At 34.7% G+C, this 21885-nt stretch overlaps 1 protein-coding gene across 3 annotated transcripts in view; it reads right to left on the minus strand.

The window, feature by feature from the left end:
* Positions 1-21885, minus strand: part of LOC134534185 (serine/arginine repetitive matrix protein 2-like) — an 87280-nt gene that overhangs the window by 2079 nt on the left and 63316 nt on the right. For all 3 annotated transcript variants that reach the window (XM_063372337.1, XM_063372339.1, XM_063372338.1), the window contains 7 exons: positions 17680-18005; positions 16951-17106; positions 16301-16435; positions 15091-15307; positions 13364-13590; positions 12607-12833; positions 11325-11553 (listed from right to left, as the gene is read on the minus strand). In XM_063372337.1, coding sequence (XP_063228407.1) covers positions 11325-11553; positions 12607-12833; positions 13364-13590; positions 15091-15307; positions 16301-16435; positions 16951-17106; positions 17680-18005 — 1517 coding nt within the window. The remainder of the gene's footprint in view (positions 1-11324; positions 11554-12606; positions 12834-13363; positions 13591-15090; positions 15308-16300; positions 16436-16950; positions 17107-17679; positions 18006-21885) is intronic.

Genomic DNA, 21885 nt, shown 5'->3' on the forward strand with positions numbered 1-21885 from the left:
TGAGCTAAAATGATAATTAGTAAACAAGCATCAGCTTTCAGTATGTAAACTATTAAATTATATCAACCACCCATTTTTTTGTTGTTTTATTTTACCCTACACATATCATGTAAACCTGAGGAAATAGTTTGCTATTACAAGTTTACAAAGAGTGCTTTTGCGAAACATTTGTTGCAAACTTGTACTTTTGTAAATGGGCCCCAGACAGTCTTAGCAAATTAAAACCTAATATATAATATGGACCAAACACTAGCCAATTTACTTGTTTGTGCACTTTTTAAAGCAACAAAATGAATTTGTAATTTTATTATATAATTTAATTCAGGAGGTGCCAACATACTGAATCAAATTAATATGCATCAATAAATATGCTAATATTCCATAAAAAGCCACTTAAAAATGGCATTTGCACATAGATTTCACTACAATATGTCAATCTTTCTTCAACAACTATATGCCGTATACAGTCCTTCCTTGACGTCAATTTGTTAACAATAAAATCATATATTTCCTTATTGAAGGCTGCTTCAGTAAAAATATTTGTTAATTTTTTGGTGTAGAGCTGGGTGGTTTCCAGAATTTTATTCAGGAAGTGTACATCTCCAAGTGCCAAACTTGTTAAGTTTTCAAAGTAAGCACTGCACTGTATCCTACTTCAATACATGTACACGACCAACTCGCCCTTTTCAGCAGTTCAAACTTATTAATGCTGGCGTAAAAAATATTCACAGGCACAATTGTAAACAAGCAAGTATTTGAAACATACACCAAAAAATTAAAGTTACTTCACTACCAATGCAAAATGAAAGTGGAATGTATCCTTGTGCACATTTAAAAAACATGACAATTTATTTGCTTTATAACTCATACCGTTATTGGGGGGGGGGGGGGGGATGAAATTGGCTTTGATCATGGTCAACAAAATCACAGGAACTGTTGAGTTATGGACAAACTGTGAACACAGTAGTTGAAACCATGATCTACCACAGTAGCTTACTTGCTGCATTTACTACATAATTGGTGACTTGTGCCTTGAAAGCAAAATGAAAAACTCATAAGTGCAAGAATTGAGAGGAAATACATTGTAATTATAGGTTTTAGCTTAAAGTATAATTTCATCTCTATTTTGCCAATTAGTTCATTCGTTTTTAATTTTTTGTTTATCATATAATTAAATAAGGTTAGCTTTATTTTTTGGTACATATTTAAAATTACCTGCCTGTAGTACAAATGCTAGATACTTTCTGTGGATAAATGTTTTCCCTGCCCTAAATTTTACTGAACCTAAACTCCATATGCTGCTCAGCTCTACTTTAGCAGTATATGCCCTGTTACCATTTTAGGAAATAATGTTACCTTCCTAAGTGTGACAAGAAGCAAAATATTACGCAGATCCCAAGGTCTCTGAGTGATCACGTGATAAGAGCGCTGAATAGGTAAGATTAGTACCGCAGCTGCTTCCTGGCCGATAGCACTGATCGTGCTCGGATTTCTGGCAGTCCTAATCACACAAACCACTCTACGTAATGGTTTCCACATTGGGACTGAAATCATGTATTAAATCTGGCATGCCACTGCAGGGACAGGCTTGGTAAATAATTTACAATGTCGCTGAAACAACGGGTGGAAAAGGTGTCTCAATATCAAATATTAAATGAATACTAGCAGAGGGTGAGGCAAAGAGCAAAACCACACATGGGTAAGAAAACAGCACATGGGAAAAAAATTCACAGAGTTTTATACTGGAAGAAAATTGGTTCCCATATTAAAGAAGTATATAAGGTTTTGAAAGAAGACTTTTTAGGATTCTGTTGAAGAAAGTGTTAATCGAAGAGAAATATTTTGATTGAAAAGTCAGAAATAGCTTCTTGGAGAGGATGCCAACTTGAATAAATACATGAAGTAAGGCTGGCAGAACTGAAGTTTGTTGATGAAACTTATGCGAAATTTTGTGTTCACATTCATACATAAACAGGTGGCACAGAACCTGTTGGTAAAGGTCCACAATTAGTTATTAGATATGCAAGTGGAGAAGAAGGCTTTGTTTTGAAAGCTTTTCTTATATTTAAAGTCAAAACAAAAACTTTTTAATTTGGTGTAAAGTAAATTACTGCCAAATTTACCTGAAAATTGTGTTTTAGTACTAGACGCCAGTTATAATGTACAGCTAAACAGAAAACCTAAAGCATCATTCCTAAAAACAAGACATCCCAAACTGGGAGAAAGTATTCCATTTTCAAAAAAGTTTGCCAGTAATAAAACAATTTAAAATATATGCATTGCTCACGGAATGTGGCCATGATGTCATCCGCCTGCCTCCATACCATGCTGATTTGAACACGATTGAGCTAGTATGGGCAGAAATCGAAAACAAAATCTGGGAATGAATCTTTTCATCACTATATGATAAAAGAAAATTGTGAGAGTTGTTCAGCAGATGTGGACAAATGGAAAGAGAGTTGAAATATTGAATGGGACTATTGATAAAATAAAATTTTTTTGGATGTTCAAGAGACCGCCACTGCAAGTGATACAGACAGTGGGGGAAAGCAGCAGTCTAATTGTTTACTAGTTCCCCCATCCCTTGTTTATGCACGATGGTAATTTTTTTTATGCTTGTTTCAATTTTTTAAAGCAGGACATTCATGTATCATGTGTTCTAAACCACTCAGGTATAATCTCTGCACAAATACAATTTTTTTAGCCACCTACACCATAAATTAAACTGTGCATCAAGTTTCTTTGGCCAAGCATTTGAATATTGAATTGATACACAATTTTCAATCAAAAAATCATCATAAAATGTAGTAGGGGAAAGTTGTATTTATAATCAATTCTGTGGATGACTACTGCTTCAAGATGGGGATAAAAAAAAAGATATATAACAAAAGGCATAAGATGAAGAGATCTCTCAAAATTATAGTGGACGTAGAACCACATCTAGTGCCAATGCATTGCTAGTCAATTTTTCATTTATTTTGACAGTACAAACTCAACCCCTCGAAGTAATGCTGATGATTTTAGAATGTAATGAATTAAGGCATGATTTTTTCACATGCATTTCGTAAACAAAAGAAAACGTTTAAGTTCTAATCTTGTTAATATAGAAAGTATGTTTCAATATTAATAACAATATTTTTAATTCTGAAATGTTAGTCCAAGGCCTGCATGTAAACAATGCAGCCTGTGATTTTTTTTGTTTGATTTTATGGATTTTAATTTAAATATGTAATACAAATATTTATTGAAATGTACTTTCAAAGTATTTAGACTTACAATAAAAATACTGTAAATTGATTTCAACAGGAGCAGTATCTCGATTAAAATGGTAGCAATTATTTACATACAGTCATACAGAAAATATATATAGGATCAGCACTTTGTTTTTCTGGAATGAAAGGAGCTTTTTTTGGTATATTATGAAGTACATATAAATTGTAAAATACATCAAAACTAAGCACAGGGGTCAAAGGGTTTCATAACTTGTGTGCATTTCCTGTGTCTATTTTTTTTTATGAATACCCATGTTAAATTGCAACAATTCAATACCATACAAATTAATTTTGTCACAATGATTGGACATTTGAAATTTTTGTAGCAATAAGTAATTACTACAATATAAAACTAGTCAAGTTTTTACTTATCTTTTAGCTCTATAGGTAATGGAAATTACAGACTGGCTTTTTAAAAACGAATGTTATATCATAAAACAATTTACTACAGAGAACATAGGAGCAGGATCTTTAGCAAGCAGCTATTGTTGGTTATTTTGAGACTTGCAGGCTGCCACTAGTTGAGATGACATGCCTAGCTGTCACGACTTGTCTCTAGCCTATTCAGTTCAGTTGAGCTACACAGTGAAACCTCATTAATATGATATTGGTTAATATAAAATCCAAACTTAGTAAAATCCCCAGATAATAAGTAATTAAATTCTATTGTGGCCCAAAACTAGTTTCACGTATGTTTCTGATAATACAAAATGTGGAAGTAAAATCCTGTATTTGCAATTTTAGGTACCATTTTCGAGTCATTAAATGCAATGCAATACTTTCCCTCAAATTATACAATTACTTTCTTTCCACAATTCACATCTTATTTACTACAAAAAAAAAACCTGGTTTCTATAAACGTAAAACTCATTTAAGACTTTCTCATACAATACAATTTCCCATCAAATATGATCAAATATATTAATTTCACCATTTACTCCATTAAAGGTATGATGCACATTATTATTCCTGACGTTTAAATTTGCCCAAAAATTTTGTTTCTCCTATACATTTTTTTTAAACTTGAAACCTGTTATTCGATAGGAAATTATTATTTAATAACAGGAATACGAAGCTTCCGACATAAAAATTCTCTTTCAGAAACGTTGTTAATTATCTGTTACGTCACCGCAGTGGAGCACTGGTTGGCATCATGTTTGGTTAGGTTAATGCCCCTCTTAGAGTGTGCGCATGTAGTTGAGTATCAATATTGATAGCTTGCCGATTGCATTCAGAGCGCGGACTCCCTTCTCTTGCTGAGTTAACTAATTTAAAGGCTCGTGCTCTTTCGTGGATATAGTGTGTATTACGACAGTTATCGGTACGTTAGTTCAGAGTCTCATAATAGATGTCCTAAAATTGAGATTGAATGCAAACTTAAGATGTATTTTTTTGATGTGTAAATTCTCATTTCATCATATAATACAAATAAGATTAATTAATTAAATCAAAAATAAATGTAAACTTTTCGTTGTTTTTCATGTCCTGTATTTTGGGCATGGCTTGAGTTTTTATGGTATTAGAACATTATTTAAAAGAATGCACATATTTTTCTTTTATTTGTCGGACATATGAATTATGTATGTACAACATTGCTTCAAACCTCGTTATTACAAAGTGGAAAAATTTCTGTCTCTTCAGGTTTCTATTAATGAGGTTTCACTCTACATGTTTTACCTAGCAGCCTGGAAATATTTATGAAAGTAAATACTTATTTGAAACACTGTACTTGTAAAATATGTACGATAATACAAAGCGCTCCCCCCCCCCCCCCTCCTGTTTCTGTAAGTACGGAAAAATGTATTTAACATGTATTGAATACAATTTTAGTAATGAGGTACTAAAATTTAATCCAAAATATATATAAATATTGGTATATTACAGAATATTGATCAGTGGTAGTGAGTGAGCTTTCCCAATTCCTACAAGATGGCAGCATGCTCCCACACCATGATGATAGCTAAGCTTCACAGCCTAGCACAATATACAACATGGAAAACAAAGATGAATTAAGTATTCCAGATTTGATAATACCTTCAACACATTTTAGTTTGATGTTAAAAAAAAACTCCACGTAACTTTTCAAAAGTACCGACTTGCCTGCTTCAGCGCCTCAAAAGCTTCCTACTCAATAAACACCGTTTATTATTGACAAACTGCATGCCAGAGTTTTTTCCAACTCTGCGATGGTGATGTTTTGAAATAACTGTCAGTAAATACGACGGTAAAGGAAGCATGTGTGTGAATGTGCCATCTGATAGTGTGGACCAAACAAAAGTTTTTATGAAATGGCTTCTCTGCTTCTATTTTTACCAATTTAATATTTTATAATTAAAAAAAAAAAGTGTTCAATAATAGTTTTGGAACCTTCTTATTTCAGCAATTATTTTTAAGTTGGCTTTTTACAAACAAAATTAAAAATGTTTTTTGTTCACAGCAAGTCCTAAATTAATGGACACCATTCTTTTATACCAACTTGCCGGACAGTGTCATACACATGCCATTCTATTCCAAACAGTTTTGTAGTCAGCCATTTGTCCTTCGTTGAACAAGCTATGTGCGTTTGTGGTGTTTTTAGCAGAAACAAACAGATTAATTTCTTACAGTTCATTGCATTCAGTGAAACATTTATTACTACATAGCTTATGTGTCAGATTTGGGCTTCAATCATATATTGTGCAATACATAATGACTACGCAACAGGCTGGCTCTCCTTCCCCTCCATCAGACATTGTCATGTGTGCTCTCTCACTCATCGTGTTCCTCTTTCACCATCGCCCTTGACAAGGTTACTGGTCTAATCTGTTTACAACCTTCACGCTTGCCTTATCCAAGCTGACAAGCTTTTCATTATTTGGCTGTGCTGCGATGTGTCATCCCACCGTGCAAGTCGTAAGCCAGCTGTAGTAAAGTTTTCTCTGCCACTCATTACATACCGGGTTACATTTCTTAAACGTCGAATATATAACCAGTCATGACAGTGCAAGCCAGCCTAAAGCTTTCAGCTAGTTAAGCCTTTTTGCCTCTCTGATCAACAGCATACAGAATTTTTAGTTTCATGGTATATCACTATCACACATGGTTTGTCCAACCATAACCTAATTTGTACATAAACAAAATTAATCCATAAATACTAACCACCAAACAAGTAAAATTTATTTTACCACAATTTTATATATTGAAGCAAATTAAAAAAAAAAAGACAATCCTACAAAAATGTTTATTAGATTTTTCAACTTTCCTTTGCTGTAGCGGATGTTTTTTTTGAACTGAGAAAAAATACTTATTTAGAGGTACAGATACAAAGATTATATAGTTTTAGCGAGACCTAACAGCTGCTTCATAAACGAGGATGTTGTTTACTGTACTACACATGAAGGTATGTACTACTGCCGAACTTGACTATAAAATATGCTCTAGTGACCATGGTTAACATTCTGCCTTTTAACAGAAAACCAAATGAAATGTGTGGTTTACACACTTTCAATGTAAACGACTCATTTACTGATAACTGGGAGTCAAAATAAATAAATCTCAGCCAAAACTTATTTTTTAATATTAATGTCAAGCATATGGATCTGAATACAGACTATCAGTAGCACTAAGTACATGCAAGTATACGAACCTCAAAATGAAAATTGGAGTTATCTTTTCCCCACAAAAAAATGTTTTACTACTTACACCTGAGAGTTGGCATCCTTTGCAAACTGATTTTGCAGCTGGAATTACACAATGCAAGATATAAATAATAACCATGTAATCTCATGCTAGTTATCTTGGTATAATCACTTACAGTTTCAAATCAGTTACCAATCATTCACAAATTTGTACATTCCTACCCCGATATTTAGTGAACCCATCACATGATTAATGGAATCACTTGTTTCCTGCACATGTTTAATCTTATTAATTAGTTAATTAAACAGAGCTTCTACATGAGTAAACAATTATTTTGTAAATCAGAAATGTTTTTTGCACCTACTCCATTAGGAAATATTATAACCAAGTGCTATTACATAAAAAGTGTGGCCCAAATATGTAAATACACAAAATGTAAATTAACAATTTATTTAAAAGTATTTTAAATCTATTTGGAGATGTAATTAATATGTGAAATTTTAATGGGAGAATGGTATTGATTGAAATGTTTGTCCACAAACACACATCAATAGCTGGGAATCAATTATTTTCATGAACATGCAGGGCATTACTTCAAGGTGTGGGTGTATAGCACATTCTCTTATTCCCAACCTAGCCTTTCAGAGTGTTTACCATCTTTTATGGCTCAGCATTAATATTGCATTGATTCCAGCTCAATTGTTTGCACCAAACAGTTTTTTTAATTTAAAGGTCAATTTTTTAAACGTATATGACAATTTCAGTTTTGTCTAGCTCCAATGTTGGGAACATGCTGTTGCTTATTATAAGACCAAAGAAAAACTTGTGTTGTTTGTAGGCCTCTGTGCAATATAAGTTTTTTTTTAGTTTGAATGGAACACAAATACCTAATTATTCTCAAATACGAATGTTAAATTTCAATAGTAATAATTAGAATTGTAATTGCACAAAAAATTTCTTCTCACATAGTGTACCACATACACAGGAAAAGAAAAGTAAATTCTCTAGAAAATTAGACAATACTGAAAAAACTTGGTTTGATATATCAGCTACTCTCATTGGAATCAAAAAGCCTCTTGCTGAGGAGTCACCTTGCGCTTGCAAAATTGTAATTGTGAAATTGGGATGAGAACATTATCAAGGCACTCCCCACCCCCCACCAAATTTTCGCTACAATAATTACACGTAATTTTTTTTGTTAAAATATTAAAATTCTCTAAGGAAAAATATTTTTATGCAACTAACCTAACCTACCTAACTTTCATTTCAGTTTTTTTTACTCTTATTTCTAAGAGCCAGCTACTCTACATATTGATACAGAAAATTAACTGCAAAATCTGATCCATTTAATATATATTTTTTTAAATCTGTATTTGCAAAATAGTGACTTAATAAATTCATATTTACATTATTATTCATGCATTTTAATGGTTAACAGCAGTCAAAGTGCATCAAGTTTTGCAAAGATTCAAATGCACTTTCTGATAATTTCTTTTGAAATCCGAAACCATTATTTGTGTCTGTTTTGTCATAGATACATACAGCAAGTAAGCTGCTACTGTAGTGCGTGGTGGTAGATCAATTGTGACTATTGATTTATAAACTGTTGCATTCATTTCTTTTGATGGCATTAACCAATCAAATATTCATCATTTCAAAGTGTCAGTATTTGAAGTCAAATTGATTACGAATAATAAACTATTTGCATTCTAGAAATTGAATATTTGCACAGGCCTCGTTTGTGAGTATGTGTATCTGTGAGAAAGATGTTACAATGATTACCAAAGTTTACAGTTACAATATTCTACAAAAAAAAACCTACCACACAATTTATTATTTTCTGTAATAATGCCCAGAATAAGCATTTAATAGGAAAGAAATAAAAAAAAACATGGTTACAAGTTCTGTTTTCAAACATTTGGTGCAAGGCTTATTCAAACAACAGATATTTTTGTTTACCCACATTCTAAATAAACACTAGGAGTGCAAGGTTTATTCTGGTGAATACAGTACCACAAATTTATTTCTGGCATGTACTATATTCTTTTTAATGTCAATGCACACTGTAACGATACAATGACATTAAAGAACATACCAAATTTTCTGGCATATAACACAAGAACAATATGTAATTATGTTGAGCTTAAAAGCTAGTACTACTCGTTAACTAGATTGAGCCTGTTCTTAACCCTCAAACCCACACTAACAAACCCGCATGTGTTTGTGTTCCGTACATGTCGCACTTTACTTTACAATGTTCTATTTTTTCTTATGCTGGAACTCACTCCCCACCCCTTACTTTTTTTTTTTTTTTTTATAAAACTACTGGTTGAAAGGTTCCAGCTGCCGACCATTCGCTGCTAGGGTGTTCCCCCTCTCCTCCTTCCATCCCTATTCATCATGGCTATTGATTCCTAAACTACTGACAGTGAACAAAATGAAAGTTGACTTTTGCTTTTACACAGTATTTTTCTCTTAAAATGGCATCCAAAAATGTTTTCATTGCATGTGCTAGTTCCATGCCAAGACCAAATGGCCTCATATATTCTATAAAGGTTCAATTTTTTTTTTTTTAAATTTCATTGCTGGTTCTAAAGTACAATATATACCACACAATATTTGTAAGCCTGAACAGAACAATTAACAAAGCTGCACAATGGGGGAAGAAAAAAAAAAAAAAAAGTAATGTTCCTTCCTGCAGTGTAAAAATAGTATTCCAAAGCAATCTATATAAGGTTGTTAAAAACTAACACTTTAGTAGTTAGTATATATTCAAGCATTTGTTTTAAATTTTATATATTTATGGAATATTGTAATGATATTTAATTTGTATGCTAGACTTCCTAGCCTTTAATATCCCTTCTTTTCTAACTTGATGAGGATGGGGTAATTTAAATCTAATACATAACTTCCCTTAACTCTTCAAAAGTTACAAATAGTGTACTATCTAGTATTCACAAATGGTGAACATACAACCGTCTGTAAAACTTTACTTTCTGTAGTGTAAGCATGAAGGACAAAATAACATTGCCTCTGTGTCTACACTAAATAAACATAAAAAACTTTATTTTACTAAATTGCATATACATGACAACACAAGAATGCTGCTTCCAATGTGATTTTTTTTTTTTAACAAAAAGAACACTTATGGTTGTACATACTTAGGATGCTGCACAAATATGTACATGTCTAAACTGCAGGAAAACATTCCTCTTGAGAAAGAAAATATCAATGAAGCTACGGTGCAGGGCACACACATTCTCAGAATTTTTAAAAGATGATTTGTGTGAAGCAACCAAATACTGATGGTCAAGCAGATATGTTACCAGCCGGGACAGGATTATGTTGTGAATTGTTTTCATACTGTTGTTGTGATAATAGTAGTAACGAAATTATCAGCATTTGAACGAGTAATTACCTCAAATCACATAATTAATAAACGAAATAACATGAATATCATTTTTAAGCAAAATATATGAATCAAATAGATAGGAAAAAAATAATTTTTAATTTGTTTAGTCTTGCACTTAAAGCAACTAATGTTTGGATAAATGATGATACATTTTTCAGACACGCTGTGGCATTGATAGACCCCTGCCCTCCCCAGCTTATGTTTATCAACATTCAGATGGATTAGCTGATTATACATCTTTAAGTTAATAGTGACAGTTTTTAATACTTGTATTTTGTCATTCTTAATATTCTATCAATAAATTTTGATGTATTTAATAAGAAATGCCATTTAACTATGTTTTTACTGGTTTTCATGTAGTTTGTCAAGTGACTATTTGTGTAAATACTTTTTCAGCATTTATTAATTTTAAATATTGTTTTAATGACAATATTTTAAATTTGTATTTATTTGCAAGTATATTTTACATTTACAGAACATTTGTTGTTTTAGTGAAAGAAGGATGCGACACAGATGGTTTACTACTTTTCCTCCTCCAATGTCCTGACCACTTTTTTTTTGTGTGTACAGGTTGCTTCCCTTCTTATGCTTGTGCTTAATGGAAATGCACGGCACATTCCAGAATTTCAACATCCATGCATTACTGTATTGTATCCAAGCTGACACCACCAAAACCTACCCATTGCTACACTGAGCAATCAAGTGAGTTTAGTTTAATCAAAGATACATCAGGGTGCCTTTTTATATCAGTCCTGGTATTGGGTTATTGACACACATTAGCAGTGATGGCATTCCACACAAACACAACCCAACCAGAGTGCCACACTATGTGCACAGACATGCGAACGGGAGCTGTAGCAAGGACGCTGTGCACTTCCTAACCAATGATCACACAACATTCTTTCATCCTCCAGACATGAGGAATGTTTTCCCTTCATTTTCCCACGTACTCCTAAACGCAGTGAATGGCGACTGAAGGAAGAGGACGAAGGAAAACGGCAAAATAACTTCGCAGTGCTCACCCTTCTCGCTCACTTCCTCCAGCTCGGCAGATTGTTCCGCAGGCTCGTCCTTCTTCTCCGCAGCGTCTTGAGCTGGCTCTTCCTCGGCCGCCTCTGGCTGTGGTTCTTCTAGCACTGGCACCTTCGGCTCCTCTTCCTTGACTGCAGCCTCTTCCGCCACCGCCTCACTCACTTCCTCCTTCGCGTCCTCCGTCGCAGAGGACTCTTCAACCGTTTTATTCAGGGATGCCTGCAAGCAAACAAAGCTATGCATGAAAAAATTGGGACATTATGTGCATTCAAATGAGTGCTGTAACTTATTGGAATTAATAGAAATTGGTTCAACAAGAAAAATTAGCAGCTACGCATTATGCTAGGGAGCCAAAATAATTCAGCACTTCATATTTCCTGAAAACGCAAGCTTGTTCGGAGCCCCACAGGAATAAAATACATCAATTCCTTAACCTTTTAATCTCTTTCTTTAATCCAAGTACAGTAGAACCCCTCATATCCGACCTTCCCACAACCGACTCCTCCGGATATCCGACCTAGTCTCCGTGGTTGGCGAGCCTGTTAAGACTTGAAAAAGTGACGCAAACTGTAAGGTCAGACGTGATTGTTGGTGTAGAATGTGCTCGTACTATAATCTTGTACTGTTCTATGTTTTTTAACGTAACGTAACGTATTATGGGCAAAAAAAGTGGAGGGACACTTCCGCAAAATCAAGTTTGGCAAAACTGAAACAAAAATACATTACTGAATTCTTTAAATAAGGTTTGCTTACATTGTATTCATCTTATCATCTATAATTTAACAACAGTAAATGTTCGAAATGTATACAGCAACATTTTTACAAATAAAGTTGTATTACTGTACAAACTGTACAGCTGGGAAAGGCGTTTTTTTTTTGCTCCTACGGACATCCGACCTTTTGGCCGTTTCGACCATGGCCCGGTCCCGTCATGGTCGGATATGTGAGGTTCTACTGTAATATTAAATTAATACACCAAAACTCTTATCTTACATTTAAAAAGAAACGAGGAAAATAATGGTGTGAATAACGTCCTTGTGAAAATAAATAGATTTCGTGTCATTTAGTTAAATATCTCGCCAATATTATAAATCTAATTTTAAATTTTTTCTGCATTCTTTTAAGATTCAATCGCTTTGAAAACAAATTAATTCTTGGCACTGACAGTATTTGATCGAATATGACGTGGGTTTTAAGTTTATGACTTTTATATAAATTTATTCCAGCAAGTTTCCCAATCTCGAAACATGTCCTCGAGTACTCAGGCTGTACCTTGAAATCCTCGTAGCAGATGGGGTGGTAGGTTTTGCCGTCCACGCGGACGGCTGCCCGCAGGTGCCACTCCTCCCGCTCCTCGTTGTAGAACTGCTCGAACTTGTCGTGGCACACGTCGCAGAAGGTGTCTTCCAAGCTCTCTCCGGCCGGCACGCTAGGAACCTCCTGGTCCTCTTTGTCTTCAAGCCGTCCTTCCGCCTGCTCCGACTCAAACCAGCTCTGGGCTGCAGAAAGGGGAAAAAATAAATAAATAAATAAACTTGGAACTTATTTAGCTGAAAGGAAGCAGTAGCCCAAAACCCTCGCACACAAGTCACAAGATTAAGGGCTTTGTGTTCTATGTTGCAATGTAACTAACTAAAAGCTTCAATGATAGGATATTCATAACTACTCGATGAACTTTTATCAAAGATTTTCTGTACATGGGTTATTTTTTTGGTTATCACCCACCCATCTCCTTTATAACACAACTGTAAGATTTCCTGTATCCTTAAATACAACAAAAAAATTGTCCTATTTGTTATTTCTGTCCTAAGTGGTACATATTTACCTTAGATAATTTTGAATATTCAAGAAAATGCTTGACCACGTTCATGATATGTTTTTTAAGCCCTGTCTGGTACATTTGAAAATGATAATTACTAATTAACAGTTAGTAAATATTTATAATTCCTTTCTCGTCCAGTTTTAGACTCGGGAACTCGCGACGAATGGAGGGGGCACGACAAAGAGCGCACACTCGCGAGACACCCACCTCTCTCCTCCAGGTCCTCGATCTCCTCGAACTGGATCCAGTCGGACACGTCGTAGTACCACTTGCGGCTCTGGGCCTTGCGCGTGTTGTCCCTGTCCCGGCGGTTCTGGCGGAAGTGCCAGTCCAGGTGCTGGCTGTACTTCATGGTCTGCTCCGGCGAGAAGCGCACCCCGCAGGAGCTGCACTGGATGCCCGAGTACAGGAGCGTCGTCAGCGCGGGCTGCCGCCTGCAACACGGGCGACGGGGCGCGTCAGCTCGCAACAGCCCTTCCGGCAGGGTGTACCCACAGAATGGTACTTCATTTTCCAACTTCACATTTTTTTTTTTTTTTTTTAACCATTATGCGTGGCCTACAGCTTGACGCCAATTGGCCAATGGGACATTGTACCTCAGGGTAATCATCATCGTTAATTCGTAGGTAATCAATTGCCATCATGTGAATTTTACACCCATGTCTTACCCGGCACTCGAACCCAGGACCCCTCGCACCGTTAGCCGGCTTTTGCATCCGACTACGCTACGGAGGTCGGCAAACATTATTGCGGTATTGTGACTAACCCACACATCGTAAAAAAATATTTATTACCATCCATACTCTTGAGGATATCACCGATGACTAGGGGTGTGCGAATATTAGTAAACACAAATAGTTGCGAATAGTAACTGACGAACTATTCGCATTCGTAAGTCGAATAGCAAAATTTAAAATTGCGAATACCGTATTGGCCCGAGTATAAGGCGACCTGCAGTTTCAGGAGGCCCTTCTGGTACTTTACTTTCGAACTTGACATATTATCGTTTTTATTGTGGTATCGTGACTAACCCACTCCCCCTTTGATGCAACACAAAAAAATATTTATTACCATCCATACTCTGAGGATATCACAGATGACAAATATTTTTTTACTGAAATAAAACACCACCTTCAATAGTCAAAAGTAAAACCAACCACCTTACACATGATTAAAAGATTAAAAGTACTATCGCTAGAATAATATATTATTGCAATGGTATTATAAATTACAAATATAACATGCAATAATGATAAAAAGAGGTATATTTTATGTTAAATTGCACGTATAAGATTAATTGTTGAAATTAAAGGCAAGAAGAATGGATGTTTTATCACATAAGTTAAGTTATAAACCACCATAACCAGAACGGAAAAAAACAAATGTCCAGCATAAATTCCTAGCTCACATGCTTGAAGTTAATAATACAAACAGGGGACGGATTACTTAGTAAAATATATTCATTTGCTTGCAATATAAATGAAGATAAGTTTTTTTTCCAAATAAAAAAAAATATTTGGAACTTTTCCCAACAAAAGGTGCACAAAAGAAATGTACAATAATTATTTCACACTTTCAGATCTGCGAACAACTTATATGTTTATGTCCTAAAAATTTTTTACTACAAAATGAAATCAAGCATAATGACATGGTAAAATGCATTTTTTTTTAAGTGTACAGTGTAGGAGATTGTAGGAGGAAAAAAAAATTGCAATGCAAAAGTGTCACATTATCAGATGCAAAAAAAATGTGAAGGGCCGAATCCCAAATTTTTTCAAATATATATATAAATAAATAAATAACCCTAACATATAAGTTTTATTTTCCATGGTTCAAATAACACATCAAGTCTTACGCTGTACGTAACAGAAATTTACCAGGGGAAAAAAAAAAATATATATTTATCATTGGGAGTGCGTGATAAAGATACCTACACTTTCAAACTCTCAGGCTGTTTCAAGTTGATTTCTTTGATGGCACTTGCTTCCTCCTTCTTGGCTTCGGCAGCCGAGCTGTCTGGCTGGGAGGCCACGCCAGTGGAAACTATCCCGGTTGCCACCAGCTTCTTGAACAACTCCTCCACGTTGATGTCGGTGGGCAAGAACGGGATGCCCGCAGCTTTGCTCGTGGCGGTGGATGCCACCGCAGCACCTAGCACAACACAGGTGCCTCAACAACAGGCGACAGGAAAAGCATTTGAACAAACTACAAAAAAAAAAAAAAAAAAAATGAATGGATGAATTAAGAGTCTAATACCTCGTCGGCGTAGTGTTTATAAACAATGAGCTGATGAGATGAGAAGCAAGCACTGCCAGATTGATCACGTGGGGAAAACGAGAGTACCCCGACAACCTGTTCACTTGAGCAATATTCGTCTAATTTTTCCGAAGTTGTTACACGACGTGAAAAAAATGTCTTATGTGGTATTCTAATTTTCATTCTTACTACACAGTAAAACCCTGTTAAGAAGTTTTTCAAGGGACTGGATGCTTAAAACTTCTTAACAGGGATAACCAATAAAAGAAATAATCACAATTATTAAATAATTAAAAAAAAAAAAAAATACAGCAACTGACCTTTAGAAAATTAAAAGGGTGCTTTAAAATGGAAATAAATCTGTAAAATGAATAAAGGTAAAAAATATAAATAAATGGTTGTCTGTAAAGTCGGTTTATGGACGATAGTTTAACGTGACGTCATAACAAAACATTGATGAAATTATTGCAAACTTTATGAATAAAATTGAATCATTTTTTATTTTAATAATAAAAGAATAAATACTTGAAATTATACTAGTAATAAGATTTTTAAAATGCAAGAATAATTTACCTTTATTGCCGAAATTGTTATTGTAATAAACAATGAAAACCACATTAACTTTTCACTTCACTTTATAAACAGTCGAGTGGAAGAGAGATAGATGCGGCGCAAGCGTACAATGAGCGTAACGGGACACAGCGTAACGGAAAAATGTGTGTAACGGGACACAGCGTAACTGAACAATGTGCGTAACGGGACACTTTTTCGTGCGTGCAGCCGGCGTTCATCGATTTATTAGACGTCACGTCAAAAAAAAACAGTATAAATGTGGCCCGGGGGTCACAACGTCTTGAGCGAGAGAGGGTGACCAGTGCATGCTCTCACCGGCAGGGGCGTCCGCCACCTCCTTCTGCGAGTGGCCGTCCTGGGACTCGGGCTCCACCTGGTAGCTGCAGGCAGACACCGGGGCAGACAGCGTGCCCGGCATCAGGCTCGTCAGCAGCTCCAGGGGCAGCTGGCCTGCACCCACACAACGCACAGCGGGGCTCAGCGACACTCGCCAGCAGAGAACTTGGTTCAACTCTCATTGATTTATAACTTGACAGGGTTTCACATTATGGCCCCCCCGCCTTCCTGGACGCACATACTGACCTACAGTGAGCAGAGTCTCTGAAGACACCTATTTTTTTTTTCCCCATTGACAACATAGATTTACATAGTTAAAGATAAGTTGATTTTTGTTATAAAATAATTTCTTTTCTGCAAATTGGTAGGTACTGTTTTAACAATTTTTTTGTTCTTATCAGTTGATAAAAGGTAGCATGGGTCCTACCCAACTCTCAAATGTAGTGAGCCATTACTTTTTGTAAAGAAAGATAAAATATGCTTTGTTGTTTGCATAAAAAAGTTAACATTTATTTGTGTGTTTCTGTTGAAGTATAATTCCTTGGAAAATTATCCAGTTTAGCAGAAATTGTTTAGGTAAGTTACAGAAAAGTTTTTCCCACTCCTGAAAACTGAATATCTCTACTCACCAGCGGGCCTGCTCCTGATTGGTGGGTGAGCGTGTGGGTGAAGCATGGAGCCGGCTGCACCATCCCTGTCTCTCAACAACGGAGAGTTGCGACCCTCGTGCTCCTTGTCAAGACGGCGACGCAACCCGTGCCTGCCATGCGAATCTCCCAAGTTTCCTGTTGATGGAAACGGGGAAAACAGGAATTATTTTCATGTCCTGTGTAACAGCACTGTGAATTAAGTTGAGGGAAAATATACTTTCATGTAAACCCTAATTATTCAGTAAAAAGCTGCTTATATACAAAATTATATTAAGGTGAGATGCTAGAAATATTCTTAACACTAAAATTAAAAAAAAATTATGTTTACCAAAACAATTTTAGCAGTAAATAAATATAATGTCACTATTTTCCTTAAAATCTAATTATTGGTGTAAGTATAGGTTAAATGGTTCTAATAAGAACAAAAAAATTAAATTATAATATAAGTTTTGGTTCTTTTCTCTTTTAAGTAAAAAACAAGCACAGAGTTCTGTACAAATGTCAAATACTAATACTTAATGGAAAAGATAACATCCAAATTTGACAACAAACTCTTGATTTCAATAGTCTCTGTGATCAAAAACTTCTGAATGATTTATTTCAGTCAAAAGCTTGCTTATATGAAAAATGAGCTTTTGTTACTTTCTTACTGACCAAAAGTTTTAGTAAAAGTACAGAATGCAAAATATGTAAGTGGGGAACACTAACTCAAGATGGGGAGTGCTGGCTCGTGGCCTTGACTGAACTTCGCGGCGTCGTTCGACGATTCTTCGGCGAAGCCCATGCTGTTGCTGTCGTCATCTGGAGGGTGAGGCGGGGAGGGCAGGCAGATGCCTTCCATGCTCACGATCTTGGCGTAGCCTGGCACCACGCCCTTCGGCAGCATCGACAGCCTCAGGAAGTGTTTCTTGCCGTCCACGACGATGGGCTTTGGCAAGCCTCCAAACTCAACGTCCAACGGCTGGCCGTTTATCAGCACCGTGCGCAAGGCATCTGCGAAGCGAAGGATGTGAGGTATTCCCTCTATGTCGAACCTGGCAAGGAAAAACTTCGCTATTAGGTCGTTAAAAACAGATGCAATACACAAAAAAAACTAATGAAAACAAAAATAACCATAACTAAACAAAAATGTTTCCATAACTTTACAAAAAAAGCAATATTTGGCCACAGCTCGCAATACAAATGGGCCAGCAAATCACATGATTTAGCTTTGGACCAGTAATTAAGTCAACATTAATGGCAGCCAGGGTTACTTATCATTCAAGTATCTTAAATTTAAGGTCACTTTATATTCAGGTGTGTTTAAAAAGTAACTTGTACAAAATGTTTTTAATAACTTAAAAGAACAATTGTTTGGTACTCAAGTATGAATTTAACCTGTAAAATTTTGTTTTACTGATATTCATTAAAAAAGTTTAGTTTTGGAATTGAAAATACATAAATATTCATAACTTTTTTGAAGTCTATACCTCCAAGTACTCAATCTTACTTAACTAATAAAATTATGTTTCGCTTAAATTCATTAAAAGAATTTTTAATTGAAAATAAATATTAATATTAGTAGTTTTTTGGATATCTATTACAATATATAATACATTCACAATCATAAGAGAAATCATTAAATGTTATTTCCAAGACCATTAGCAAGAATAAAAATTGAAATGATATTTTCTCGATTATAACAGCATTTATGCAAATGTTATCAAAGTAGAACCACTCAAGTATATACATGTTTTGATTTTAATTAAACAGACATTTTAAACACTTAAAACAATGTAATGATTTTTTTTCCTCAATTATTAGAGATGCTGATTTATCTTTTTCGCGAAATAGATGCGAAAATATGCTAAATTATATTTTTTCCGCTATAAAATGCGAAATCTAGACTATTCCGAGATAAATGCAAAATCAAGGTAAAAAACGCAGATTCGTCTTCACTCTACACAATTTATTTACAGATTGTATTTCGTTTCAGTTCAGTATCAAAAGAAACCATCATTTTATGGCGTATTCAGCAGAAGTATCTTATTGTCACGTCATTCACAACACTATTGTTCGTAAATATTGAATGAAAAATGGCCATCCGTGCCTCGCGATTGTAAACAAAGCAAAGAACAACTAGCTGGAAGTGTGTTCGTCATCTTGCAGAGTACAAGTTTTTAGGCCGCCATATTGCGACATCTCTGCTTCGCCACGCTAACAATTCCCATTTTCTGGCTGTATTTCACGTGAAAGCCGCGTTCTTGTGTAGTCTGTGGAAGGTGGTGTGTTTACAAATACGTGCATACTCGTGAATGTGTTGTATACTGTTATTTCTCGTGGTAAAAATGGGACAAAACGTAATTTCCATTCGCGGTCGCATAAATGAATACAAAAGTGAACAGTTCTACGAAAGTGATACAAATATTTTAATGCGCAGTTTATGTAATCGCCGTCTGGCGTGGAAAAAAAAAAGATGTACTTGAAAAGCACATTAAATCTGAGGGACATCAGCCTGCAAAAAAAAAGATTCACCGAGAAATCGGATGAAGAAAAAAATTCGGTAAAACGGCAAGCAACGGTTTCTGGCATGATCGAAAACCAAAAGAAGGCGAAAATTGAAAAAACGAAGAAAAAAAATTGAAAAGTGAGTTTCAATAACATTATTTGTGTACTCTACATCAACTATGGCCATGAACACGGCTAAAAAATATTTATTGTAATTTTAAGTATTCAATTTATTGCACTCATAAGTGCTAAAAAGTTGTTTGGAAACCTGCCAAGATAGGCTATCTTTGTAGTTGTGCTAGATCTTTATTTCTGTGGTTGTTAATAATTAATATGTGTATTATTTAATGCTTTTTAAAAATATATTTTCTTCCGTAATGTAAAATGAGAGAATTGGCTAAATCTTGTTTTTAAAAATGCTACAAAATGCTAAATTTCAAATTTAAAATGCTAAATGTTATTATTTTAAATGCTATAAATCACCATCTCTATCAATTATCAATTAAAAACTTTTCTAAACTATTTGAAACCAATTTAATGGTTCCTTTAAAACTATAAAACCACATACTTGCCAACTTTTCCAAATAAGAATTAGTAAAACTCTCGAAAATATTAAATTTTAGCGTAAACTCCAAGCGGCATTTTTTCATTTAAAAAATAAATTATCCTACAAATGCATATATATTTGTTTTAAATATTAAAAACACCCTATTTCTAAAATAAACCCTTAAGACAATTACTAAAAACCACTTAAACAAACTGACAAACACTTTAGGCCTAAACACTGATGTTCACACATTTCATCCAAAAATTGGCATTAAAAGTGTACCTGATTACAATTTTTGCAGTACCATAGGCTTAATTACAATAAGGATTAAGTTATATCCTTTTTTTTCAACTATTTGTTAAACATCACCAATATATGTACTAATGTAGACCCTCAGATATTAAAACACATTCAAAATATAGTAAAATTTTTAGAGCACACATAAAAAATATTCTTATGACTAAAACTGTAAAAAAACTTATATTAATTACATGAAATGCAGCAGAGTACTATTGTCACCAGTCAGTTATAAAATAAACTTCAGCACAATCTAGTTCACAAAATGACTCCCTGATTATTACTTATTACTAAGTCCTAGTTATGTGTAACAAAAAACCGAAGACTTTGATGAACTTCCGAAGGAAAAAATAGTCATTACTAAAGGCCTGAACACAATGAAGCAGACCGACAAAAATGTCACTACCAAGTCCCAAACATACTGATAAAACACATACAAAGAACTAATAAAGATAATGTTATGAAGGTTGGGAAAAAAAAGTCTTAACTACATCTGTTACTTTTTTAAGTACAGTGCTGTTGCTTTCTTAGCCTTCTTTAAAAATTGTTCACTGAACATGTGTTCAAAACACTTGTCTGAATGTTTGCTTTTTATTACAGAAATATTTTCCAGTACTCTGGTTGATAACAAAGACCTAAACTGGGACCTATTCTTTTTCACCAGACTGAACACACGTTCACACTCCGCGTTGCTGTGTGGTATTGTCAACACACCAAACATTACATTGCAAAGTCTGTCGTACTTAGGCTGCCCACAAACATTTTTTGCATGTGATATACTAACCCATTTTTTCACTACAGTGTCATCTTTAGGGACTAACAAATCTATGTTTTCAAGTTGCAGACTGGTAAACTGGCTTTGAAGAGAATCCAAGGCTGATTCTCTGGTTTCGTTCTCATCTACTGGTAGCAAAAATGGAAATAAGTCTACGAAAAACTTGACATCACAAAAACTGGTATTTTCTACATTCTCCACCGATGCTACTCTTGCTTTGCTAATAAGTTCATCTTTAATGGGAAATTTGTTTAAAATGTAATCACAAGAAGCTGCAAAATAACTTCTGACAGACGAGAAAAATAGTTTCTTATCTTTGTCATTCAATGTATTAACAAACTCTGATGTTGCTGTACCAACTATCAACTCACTGTCTTGCCTCTGATTATCAGCATGATGATACTTTATATCAAACAAAGATGAATTTTTAAATGCAACTCGTTTGACAAATCGAAGTAATAAATCTTTATACAAATCACAAATTAATTCTCCCAAAATATGAATCTGTGGATGTGAAGACTGCAAATGGTGTTAAATTTATCAAATGTGGGAATTACATTAAGTAAAAACAAGCAAAATGCTTTGTTCACAGATGATGATAAAAACATGAACAGTTTTTCTTCACGACTTAAACTGCCACTGGTAATGTTTACGAGAGACTTTTGATTTTCTGATCTAACTGAAGGAAATGTACTTTTACCTTCATTATGTGAAGTACCAGTTTTTTTGGTAATTATCTTATCTTCACTTTCTGAGTGTTTCCTTTTTAGGGAAAAGCCCTGTTGTGAGGATTTAGATGACTTTGAAA

The sequence above is a fragment of the Bacillus rossius genome, chromosome 7 (assembly GCF_032445375.1).
Source record: "Bacillus rossius redtenbacheri isolate Brsri chromosome 7, Brsri_v3, whole genome shotgun sequence".
Lineage (NCBI taxonomy): Eukaryota > Metazoa > Arthropoda > Insecta > Phasmatodea > Bacillidae > Bacillus > Bacillus rossius.